This window comes from Eurosta solidaginis, chromosome 3 (assembly GCF_040869045.1).
Source record: "Eurosta solidaginis isolate ZX-2024a chromosome 3, ASM4086904v1, whole genome shotgun sequence".
NCBI classification, from domain to species: domain Eukaryota; kingdom Metazoa; phylum Arthropoda; class Insecta; order Diptera; family Tephritidae; genus Eurosta; species Eurosta solidaginis.
The window spans coordinates 38578152-38590571 of record NC_090321.1 but is presented as its reverse complement, the minus strand read 5'-3'; the positions used below and the strand labels follow the sequence as shown (position 1 = coordinate 38590571).

General features: G+C 32.1%; 1 protein-coding gene across 2 annotated transcripts in view; it reads left to right on the top strand.

Moving 5' to 3' along the window:
- The window catches only part of mip120 (Myb-interacting protein 120), a 67777-nt gene extending 55724 nt beyond the window's left edge, over positions 1-12053 (top strand). Inside the window, exons 4-5 of one of the 2 annotated variants that reach the window (XM_067771426.1) lie at positions 8223-8362; positions 8443-12053. In XM_067771426.1, coding sequence (XP_067627527.1) covers positions 8223-8362; positions 8443-8927 — 625 coding nt within the window. In that variant the 3' untranslated portion in view covers positions 8928-12053. Of the gene's footprint in view, positions 1-44; positions 3903-8222; positions 8363-8442 lie in introns of those variants that run through there. The other variant, XM_067771425.1, reaches the window with a different exon arrangement.
- The last annotated feature ends 367 nt before the right edge of the window (positions 12054-12420 follow it).

Below are 12420 nucleotides of genomic sequence, written 5' to 3'. Positions count from 1 at the left end.
GATAGTAAATGTTTTAAAAAATACCACTAATTATGCTTTTGCAGGCTGTCGAAATATTGAAGAACGTCCCGATCTTGATATGGACCCCATTGATCCGAAAATTTTAGCCACAATTGCTGGTGTTTCACTACCAGTTGCCGGTCAAAAACGCGCCTATGATAACACGAATAACAATGGCGCAGGTATGGCTGGTAATGACAAACTCTACAAGGATGCCGCTAAGGCTCTAGGAATTGGTACTGAATTGTTGGCTAGTCTGGCAGGTGGTAGTAGTTGCAGTGGCAATAATGGTGGTACAGCTGACGCCGCTAGTGCTGCAAACAATGAAAAGCAACAATGCAATTTTATAACGCAAGAAGTTGTTGATGCTACGATACAATGTATGATTTCGCAGGCGGATGAATGTGAAAAGAATGGTTTGCCGGCATATCAAACTGAAAAAATGGTTATGGAAGAAATGGGACGTTGTTTGGTTGAAATAATAGATTTTTCAATACGCAATACTGATTCAAGTTTCACGCAAGAATAAACTTCCAAAATAAATGTGCATTGCACGGCAGCATATGTGCAGAGGAGATGTCGTGAATTGTTGTTTGTTTTACCATTAAAACTCATAAAAAATATAAATATTAATGGTCAGCTATGCGCTAACTACATACATATGTGCTATATAAAATAAAGTATATAATGTGTTAGCAACTGTGTAAATAGAAATTTGTTATTTTCTTTGCTTTTCTATTAGCCTTATTTATAAGCGTAATTCTTAAGCTTAGTAAAGAATTGTAAAGTGGGATTGGCTATGCAAATGTATATCGTTCATTTGTAGAAGAACTTTAACTTTAGCAAGATTAATGAGTTTATATTTTTAGGCTCGTGCATGTTTCATATAGAAATAACTTCTTCCTGAAATCGAAGAAGAAAGATTTGAAATAAAAATTAACCTTATTTAAATTGTATTAAGTTTGAAAGTTATAAAGATTAAGTCGGTTTTGATTATTTTTATTATACTTTTTCGTTATAGCTGTATACAAAATGCATTCCGAGAGAAATGATAGCATATCCGTATTGAGAAACATGTTTTTTGAAGAACGTAAAAATTTGATTTAATCATTTATTACAGTATACGACGGTTACCTAACGAGGGGGAGTGGGGACCGATTTGCGTCTGAATAGTTGTAGATTTGAGTTTTAAAATTGAATAAGTAAATTTTATGAATTTTTCTGCTGTTATTTGGATGTAGAATTCAAATGAAGTTAAAAGAATAAAACTAATTTTTTTAAACTTAAATCCGCAACTGCATCTTAAAGATAATGCATGTTTGATTAACAGCTGAGTGCAAAAATATAGCAGCAAAAATTATTTGCTAATTTTGTCAGTTTTTTTTAGTTAATTCAAAAAGACGTTCATGAAATGTATACCGAAAACTATGTAAATCAATTTCGACGTTTGTTTTTTTCAAACTTTAGAACATTCTATAATTTTTTAAAAATCTTCACGAAAGTTTCCTCATAGTTTTTTAGTCTGACAAAGTACAAGTTTAAAGTCTCGCAAAATTCATATTAATTTTTGGCAATTTTTTATCCAAAGAGTGATTAAGATTTCCTATCATATAAAAAATTAAAATTTTTCGCACTTATTGATAAAAAAAAATCAATGAAAACTTTGAATACTTCAAACTTGTATTTTATTACCTTAAGCGAACGGAAAAATAGCAATGGCAATTTTAATAAAAATTCGTCAATTAAATTATTTTATTCTCGATATTTTACCAATCTCAAAAACGCTTCCGAAACATTTTTACAAAAATTTCGAACTTTTCATTTGGAGTTCTCTGAACTTTTATTGAGTATGCAGTTTTGTAGTCACATTTTAAGTCTCATAAAATGCAAATAATAGGTCTCCCGAAATTCGCATTGATTTTTGAATTTTTTTTTTGTCGAAGGGTTTTCAGATTTTCTTCTATATAAAACATTTTCTCACACTTTGTATAGAAGAAGAAAATCGTAAAGACTCTTCGGAAAATATAGTCAAATAGTAATGCGAGAGACCTATGCTATACTTTGTAAGACTAAAATGGATTGTGCTACAGAACTGCATACTCAAAAAAATTCACAGAACTCCAAATAAAAAGGTGGACATTTTCGTAAAGTTCCGTCGAATTTTTTCGAAAACTCATACCCAAAAAAATTCACAGAACTCCAAATAAAAAGGTTGAAATTTTCGTAAAATTCTGTCGAATTTTTTCGAAAACGTTTTTGAGATTAGCTGGCACAGTCTCAGTTAGAAAATTTATAGAACTTTTATCTCAAAATATTGAAAGTACAAAAAAGAAGAATTTTAGTGACGAAATTTGATAAAAAATGCGATTACTATTTGTCTGTTCGCTGCTGTACTTAAAACGTTTCCAAAAATTCTAAGAAAAAAACTGCATTGTTAAGTTTTTTGAAAACGTAAAAAAAAAAAAAAAAAAAAAAACACCAGAACAAACAACGACATAACAAAGCTACCAGTTAAAAGATTCACAACAAAAACATTAATAAAAACCAATAAAATATTTTATAAAAATTAATTCGGAAGTTCTAGTATAAAATAGTTTCGCACGATTAGAAATAAAATTTAAAAAACGTAATCAATTGGTGTGCTATTATTTTGTCGCGGAGTGTACATATATCTACAACCCAGCAGACACAGAAGTTAGATACCGAAATATTGGATAACTTTGTAGCTTTGCTCTCTTTTCCATAACACTAAAGCGCAATACTCGAAAAATGAATGTCTTCTTACCTAATCCCAACTTTAACGAGATTCTAATGTAAATTGTAATTCTTCTAAGCTGAGGAATATTCACCACAAATAACTGCAAGGCGAATCAAGGTGATGGCAAAGCAAGGCGAATTCAGTACCAGGTGTTGTTATCCCAACAGCTGACTGCTTCTTCTTGATAATTTTCCATACAACGCCTTGTACAACAATATGTCAGTTAATCGAAATAATGAAAATTTTATTTTAACTTGACATACCAGGTGGTGGCAAAGCGAATTCAATCAATTCGCCGTGCAGAAGAGTGTAAAGGCAAAAGAAAATTTTCATTGATTTCGATTAACTGACATATTGGAGTACACGTGCAAATAATCAAGAAGAAGCAATCAGCTGTTGGAACAACAACACCTGGTACTGAATTCGTCTTGAACAAATTAAAAATCAGATTTTGATTTTGATTTTCGACTTGAGAGCTAAGCAATGTTTTTTTTAAAGTTAGTTGTACTTCAACATTTTCTCGACTTGAGCATGCTTAGAGAGCAACGCTAGTTATACAATTTACCCAATTTTTCGAACCTAACCCGACTGTTGCTGGGACTAGTTTTTTTCTCTGAAATTTAACGCTTTAAATATACATATTTACTTTAATTTTAAGTTACAAACTATTTACATTTTGTATTTTATATTCGTGTTTAAGTTTAACGTGGAATGATATCCTTTTAAATTCTGTTTACTATAAATTTTAGTTTTTGCCTCGGCTTATGCCTAAAGTTTAGTTAAATGAAAAAATTATTTTTGCATAGAAAAATACCAAATAAGTAATACTTAGCGCCCTCTGCTCTGGAAGCAAAATATACTTCTTGATAAGACAACATTTTGCTAATCTAATAAATTTCAAATGCCAGAATATTAAAAAAAACTTAAGAACATGCAAGGCGAATCTATACTAAATTCGGTTTGGAAGAGCTCTTTTCTAATTAAAAAAAAAACTTATGTAAGTAAATAATCTAAAACTTTATGTCTGATAAAAAAATTAAAATAGTTTCTCGGATAAATGTTATATAGCATTAGTGCATAAGAATCGCAATTGTATAACTTGACTCGTTGTAAATAAAGGAAAATATTTAAAAAAAAGGATAAATTCGTTTTTAACATTGCTACTTACCACAGCTTTTTCATTTGGGCTTCGAAAATAGCCCCTTAAATGTTAAAAGTAGTCAACTGGAATTTAGAACAGTCAACAACGCTTTAGAAATCGCAGGTTCGATTTCCATTTTCCCTTGTCAAATTTGGTTTAGAGTCAAACCGATTTGGGCATTGTGCCATCTTCAGTGCCGTTTTTTGGAAAATCGCCCTGAAGATGGAACAACAGCGAAACCCGTTTGTCTCCAAACCAGGTTTGATAAAGGACTATCAACAAAACAAAAAAATATATTATTGGATTTTTTGCGACCTGTGTTCTTGTAAATATTTGGCGATTCTGCTGGCTCAAGGTCTTTTTAATAAATGAAACACATAGGTTTTTTCTTCCGATATATTTCGCTTACACTACGGTAACCGTCCTCAGGGAACTACAAACGTAAAAAAATTTTTTTTTTTTATTAATAAATAAAACCAAAAACTTTACAATAAAATTGATTAAAAATATCACGTACATTATTTTACACGTCCTTCCGCCGTGACGTGGAGTTTGGTACTGTTCGTTTATTTGTTAGTAAATATTTATAGTTGTGAGCGGAATGGTCAATGTCAGTTTTATAGTTCAGTCTAATGTGTTCTGGAGTGTTTACGATATGTAGCATTTCCAATGTAAATCGCTTATTGTAGTGTTGAAATATATCGGAAGAAAAAAACCTATGTATTTCATTTATTAAAAAGACCTTGAGCCAGCATATTTCAAGATTACAAGGCCGCTCAAAGTTATTTAGCCAATTTGATTGAGCCATGTCCGTCCGTCCGTCCGTCCGTTAACACGATAACTTGAGTAAATTTTGAGGTATCTTGATGAAATTTGGTATGTAGGTTCCTGAGCACTCATCTCAGATCGCTATTTAAAATGAACGATATCGGAATATAACCACGCCCCCTTTTTCGATATCGAAAATTTCGAAAAACCGAAAAAGTGCGATAATTCATTACCAAAGACAGATAAAGCGATGAAACTTGGTAGGTGGGTTGAACTTATACGCAGAATAGAAAATTAGTAAAATTTTGGACAATGGGCGTGGCACCGCCCACTTTTAAAAGAAGGTAATTTAAAAATTTGCAAGCTGTATTTTGGCAGTCGTTGAAGATATCATGATGAAATTTGGCAGGAACGTTACTCCTATTACTATATGTACGCTTAATAAAAATTAGCAAAATCGAAGAAGGACCACGCCCACTTTTAAAAAAAAATTTTTTTAAGGCAAAATTTTAACAAAAAATTTAATATCTTTACAGTATATAAGTAAATTATGTCAACATTCAACTCCAGTAATGATATGGTGCAACAAAATACAAAAATAAAAGAACATTTCAAAATGGGCGTGGCTCCGCCCTTTTTCATTTAATTTGTCTAGGATACTTTTAATGCCATAAGTCGAACAAACATTTACCAATCCTTTTGAAATTTGGTAGGGGCATATATTTTATGACGTTAACTGTTTTCTGTGAAAATGGGGGAAATCGGTTGAAGCCACGCCCAGTTTTTATACACAGTCGTCCGTCTGTCCTTCCGCATGACCCTTAACACGATAACTTGAGCAAAAATCGACATATATTTACTGAACTTAGTTCACGTACTTATCTGAACTCACTTTATCTTGGTATAAAAATTGAACGAAATCCGACTATGACCACGCCGACTTTTTCGATATCGAAAATTACGAAAAATGAAAAAAATGCCATAATTCTATACCAAATACTAAAAAAGGGATGAAACATGGTAATTGGATTGGTTTATTGACGCGAAATATAACCTTAGAAAAAACTTTGTAAAATGGTTGTGACACCTACCATATTAAGTAGAAGAAAATGAAAAAGTTCTGCAGTGCGAAATAAAAAACCCTTGAAATCTTGGCAGGTATTACATATATAAATAAATTAGCGGTATCCAACAGATGCTGTTCTGGGCCACCCTGGTCCACATTTTGGTCGTTATCTGGAAAACGCCTTCACATATACAACTACCACCACTCCCTTTTAAAACTCTCATTAATACCTTGAATTTGATACCAATATCGTACAAACACATTCTAGAGTCACCCCTGGTCCACCTTTATGGCGATATCTCGAAAAGGCGGCCAACGGGTCCACCTTTATGGCGATATCTCTGAAAAGGCGACCACCTATACAAATACCACCACTCCCTTTTAAAACCCTCATTAATACCTTTAATTTGATACTCATATTGTACAAACAAATTCTAGGGTTACCCCTGGTCCACCTTTACGGCGATATCTCGAAACGGCGTCCACCTATGGAACTAAGGATTACTCCCTTTTAAAATACTCATTATCACCTTTCATTTGATACCCATATCTAGCAAACAAATTCTAGAGTCAACCCTGTTCCACCTTTATGGCGATATCCTTAAATGGCGTCCACCTATAGAACTATGGCCCACTCCCTCATAAAATACTCTTTAGTGCCTTTCATTTGATAGACATGTCATACAAACACATTCCAGGGTTTCCCTCGGTTCATTTTCCTACATGGTTATTTTCCCTTATGTTGTCACCATAGCTCTCAACTGAGTATGTAATGTTCGGTTACACCCGAACTTAACCTTCTTAACTTGTTTATTTTTTTTGAGGTGATGGCCAATTGAATAATTTTGATAGCTGATTCAGAGATAAGAGGTTTTGTGTGAGGAGTGTGACGACTAGTACCTAGGACCTAACTAATTATTTTCTAGCTTTTAGTATTATTATTACTGTAAGTATTGTTTTCAATAAAACCGTTTAACTTAAAATTTTTTTTAATTATTTCATTTCTAGAAATATTTCCTGTTATAGGGAAAATTTGTGTACCCAATTTTATTACGATCCGTTAATTTTTCTTCCAGTTATGGCTCCCGAAACAGAAAATAGCTTGGTCATTTTCTTCAAAACATTCCGTATAGTAAAGGCAACCTCTCTGCCGAATTTTGTTACGATAGGTTTAACCATTTTCGATTTATGATTAATAATATTTGTAAAATTGATTTTATCACAAGTGGGCGGTGCCACGCCCATTTAAAATTTTTTCCAAGATTCAATATCAGTCCACACGTCAATTTCCAACATTCTAGGCGTATTATTTACTAAATAATCAGGTTTTTTGTGTTTTCCAAAATGGTATATATATAAAAAGTGGGCGTGGTTATCATCCGATTTCGCTCATTTTCAATAGCTTGTCTATTCTGGGTCCATATAAGCTCGTGTACCAAATTTGGTGAAAATATCTCAATATTTACTCAATTTATCGTGTTAACGGACAAACGGACGGACGGACGGGCGGACATAGCTCAATCAAAATTTTTTCGATACTGATGATTTTGATATATGGAAGCCTATATCTATCCCCATTCCTTTATATCTGTACAACCAACCGTTATCCAATCAAAGTTATAATACCCTGTGTACAAGTACAGCTGGGTATAAAGAGAAAAGAACACGCTTCACTTAACTTTTTTAAACTACCAAATTAAAAACAAAAAAAAAAAAAACAAAAGTATGTTAGGAAGGGTTCAATATTGAACTTCGAAACTAAATATCTATGTTTTTGAGGCTAACTTGGAAAAAAATCTAAAATTACCCTCTCTCAGAAACGCATTATCTCTAAATTCATCAACTGAATTGGCCTAACGCCTCGCGTTACGGACTTAACCTCTAATACGGAAAATTGTCTGGCGATGAAGCGTTTTTTGAGGTTAGTGCGGCACTGCAACTCTCTAGGTCAATTGTGAAAATTACCAAATACATCGACTGTGTAATTTATTGTTTTTAGTCCTTTCAATGGTCTGCTTTTTGATCGCTTGATAAGAAAAAAATTCACTCATCGGATATATATTTATTTTATTTAAGGAATTTGCCTGGATTTGAGAATCGTACGCGTGTGCTTCAGATTGTTAACACTAGGCCGACCGTATTTAAAAGGACGAATTAAAAAATTTCTTTCAAGGCTATTTTAACTTATTTTTAGTAGCAGTATTTTGCAACTTTTTTTCGCCCCAGTCTAGTGTTTACTACAAAAAACACTTGCTCACGAATTCAAAATTTAAAATTCAATTTAAATGTAGTAGGCGTTGTTTTGTTATTTTGACGCTGTTAAATAAAACAAAAGAAATTCAAGAAAATCAAGAAAATCCATCACGGTCATACAACTTTTATTTGAATGCAACGCAAAGGACATTTCTACATTAACAACATTTAAAACATTTTCAAGCACTACAATCAATTACTCAAACGAAACCTTTTCAATTATCACTTTTGCTTAGACCAAAAATTACCCCATCACACGATCAAGGCGATATGCGACACACCAAAGGCTGCAACTGCAAACGCTCCGGTTGTCTGAAGAATTATTGCGAATGTTTCGAGGCGAAAATAACATGCTCATCCAATTGCAAGTGTGTTGGTAAGTATGCCTGAAATTTAAAGTTTTTTTTTTTAGATAGTAAATGTTTTAAAAAATGCCGCTAATTATACTTTTTGCAGACTGTCGAAATATTGAAGAACGTCCCGATCTTGATATGGATCCCATTGATCCGAAAATTTTAGCCACAATTGCTGGTGTTTCACTACCAGTTGCCGGTCAAAAACGCGCCTATGATAAAACCAATAACAATGGCGCAGGTATGGCTGGTAATGACAAACTCTACAAGGATGCCGCTAAGGCTCTAGGAATTGGTACTGAATTTTTGGCTAGTCTGGCAGGTGGTAGTAGTTGCAGTGGCAATAATGGTGGTACAGCTGGCGCCGCTAGTGCTGCAAACAATGAAAAGCAACAATGCAATTTTATAACACAAGAAGTTGTTGATGCTACCATACAGTGTATGATTTCGCAGGCGGTTGAATGTGAAAAGAATGGTTTGCCGGCATATCAAACTGAAAAAATGGTTATGGAAGAAATGGGACGTTGTTTGGTTGAAATAATAGATTTTTCAATACGCAATACTGATTCAAGTTTCACGCAAGAATAAACTTCCAAAATAAATGTGCATTGCACGGCAGCATATGTGCAGAGGAGATGTCGTGAATTGTTGTTTGTTTTACCATTAAAACTCATAAAAAATATAAATACTAATGGTCAGCTATGCGCTAACTACATACATATGTGCTATATAAAATAAAGTATATAATGTGTTAGCAACTGTGTAAATAGAAATTTGTTATTTTCTTTGCTTTTCTATTAGCCTTATTTATAAGCGTAATTCTTAAGCTTAGTAAAGAATTGTAAAGTGGGATTGGCTATGCAAATGTATATCGTTCATTTGTAGAAGAACTTTAACTTTAGCAAGATTAATGAGTTTATATTTTTAGGCTCGTGCATGTTTCATATAGAAATAACTTCTTCCTGAAATCGAAGAAGAAAGATTTGAAATAAAAATTAACCTTATTTAAATTGTATTAAGTTTGAAAGTTATAAAGATTAAGTCGGTTTTGATTATTTTTATTATACTTTTTCGTTATAGCTGTATACAAAATGCATTCCGAGAGAAATGATAGCATATCCGTATTGAGAAACATGTTTTTTGAAGAACGTAAAAATTTGATTTAATCATTTATTACAGTATACGACGGTTACCTAACGAGGGGGAGTGGGGACCGATTTGCGTCTGAATAGTTGTAGATTTGAGTTTTAAAATTGAATAAGTAAATTTTGTGAATTTTTCTGCTGTTATTTGGATGTAGAATTCAAACGAAGTTAAAAGAATAAAGCTAATTTTTTTAAACTTAAATCCGCAACTGCATCTTAAAGATAATGCATGTTTGATTAACAGCTGAGTGCAAAAATATAGCAGCAAAAATTATTTGCTTATTTTGTCAGTTTTTTTAGTTAATTCAAAAAGACGTTCATGAATTGTATACCGAAGACTATGTAAATCAATTTCGACGTTTCGTTTTTTCAAACTTTAGAACATTCTATAATTTTTTAAAAATCTTCACGAAAGTTTCCTCATAGTTTTTTAGTCTGACAAAGTACAAGTTTAAAGTCTCGCAAAATTCATATTAATTTTTGGCAATTTTTTTTCCAAAGAATGATTAAGATTTTCTATCATATAAAAAATTTTAATTTTTCGCACTTTGTATGGAAGAATATCTAAACCACGCTGCGGAAAATGTATGGATAAAAAAAAATCAATGCAAACTTTGAGATACTTCAAACTTGTATTTTATCACTTTAAGCGAACGGAAAAATAGCAATGACAATTTTTATAAAAATTCGTCAATTCAATTTTTTTATTTTCGATATTTTACCAATCTCAAAATCGCTTTCGAAACATTTTTTACAAAAGTTTCGAACTTTTCATTTGGAGTTCTCTGACCTTTTTTTGAGTATGCAGTTTTGCAGTGACAGTTTAAGTCTCACAAAATGCAAGTAATAGGTCTCTCGAAATTCACATTGGTTTTTGACGAAGGGTATTTCAGGTTTTCTTCTATATAAAAAAGTTCTCATACTTTGTATAAAAGAAGAAAATCTTTAAGACTTCGGAAAACATAGTCAAATAGTAATGCGAGAGACCTATGGTATACTTTGTAAGACTATGGATTGGGCTACAGAACAGCATACAAAAAAAAATTCACAGAACTCCAAATAAAAAGGTGGACATTTTCGTAAAGTTCTGTCGAATTTTTTCAAAAACGTTTTTGAGATTAGCTGGCACAGTCTCAGTTATAAAATTCATAGAAGCTTTATCTTATAATATTGAAAGTATAAAAAAGAATTTCATTGTCGAAGTTATATAAAAAATGCTAGTTCTATTTTTCTGTTCGCTGCTGTACTTAAAACGTTTCCAAAAATTCTGCATTTTTAAATTTTTTGAAAACGTTTACGTCATAGGCAAAATTTGTAACAAAAAAAAAACATATCAGAACAAACAACAACATAACAAAACTAACGGTTAAAAGATTCACAACAAAAACATTAATAAAAACCAATAAAATATTTTATAAAAATTAATTCGGAAGTTCTAGTATAAAATAGTTTCGTAAGATTAGAAATAAAATTTAAAAAAAGTAGTCAATTGGTGTGCTATCATTTTGTCGAGGAGTGTACATATATCTACAACCCAGCAAACACAGAAGTTAGATACCGAAATATTGGATAACTTTGTAGCTTTGCTCTCTTTTCCATAACACTAAAGCGCAATACTCGAAAAATGAATGTCTTCTTACCTAATTCCAACTTGAACGAGATTCTAATGTAAATTGGAATTCTTCTAAGCTGAGGAATATTCACCACAAATAACTGCAAGGCGGATCAAGCGAATTCAATCAATTCACCGTGCAGAAGAATGTCACGTCAAAAGAAAATTTTCATTGATTTCGATTAACTGACATATTGGAGTACACGTGGCAAATAATCAAGAAGAAGCAATCAGCTGTTGGAACAACAACACCTGGTACTGAATTCGTCTTGAACAATTAAAAATCAGATTTTGATTTTGATTTTCGGCTTGAGAGCTAAGCAATGTTTTTTCCAAATTTAGTTGTACTTCAACATTTTTTCGACTTGAGCATACTTAGAGAGCAATGGTAATTATCCAATTTACCCAATTTTTCAAACCTAACCCAACTGTTTGCTGGGACTAGTTTTTTTCTGAAATTCAACGCTTTAAATATATTTACTTTAATTTTTAAGTTATAAACTATTTACATTTTATATTTTATATTCGTGTTTAAGTTTAACGTGGAATGATATTCTTTTAAATTCTGTTTACTATACAATTTAGTTTTTGCCTCGGCTTACGCTTAAAGTTCAGTTAAATGAAACATTTGTTTTTGCATAGAAAAATACCAAATAAGAAATACTTAGCGCCCACTTTTATTAGCTCTGGAAGCAAAATATACCCCTTGATATGACTACATTTTGCTAATCTAATAAATTTCAAATGCCAGAATATTAAAAAAACTCGAGAACATGCAAGGCGAATCTATACTAAATTCGCTTTGGAAGAGCTCTTTTCTAATTAAAAAAAAACACTTATGTAACGTAGATAATCTAAAACTTTATGTCTGATAAAAAAATTAAAATAGTTTCCCGGATAAATGTTATATAGCATTAGTGCATAAGAATCGCAATTGTATAACTTGACTCGTTGTAAATAAAGGAAAATATTTAAAAAAAAGGATAAATTCGTTTTTAACATTTCTATTTACCACAGCGCTTTCACTTGGGTTTCGAAAATTGCCCCTTAAATGTTAGAATTAGTCAACTGGAATTTAGAACAGTCACAAACACTTTAGAAATCGCAGATTCGATTTCCATTTTCCCTTGTAAAATTTGGTTTAGAGGAAACCGATTTGGGCATTGTGCCATCTTCGGTGCCGTTTTTCGGTATATTGCCCTGAATATGGAACAACAGCGAAACCCGTTTGTCTCCAAACCAGGTTTGATAAAGGACTATCAATAAAACAAAAAAAAGTATATATTGTAGACGTACTGAGCTCGAAACGCTCTGCGATCTACTC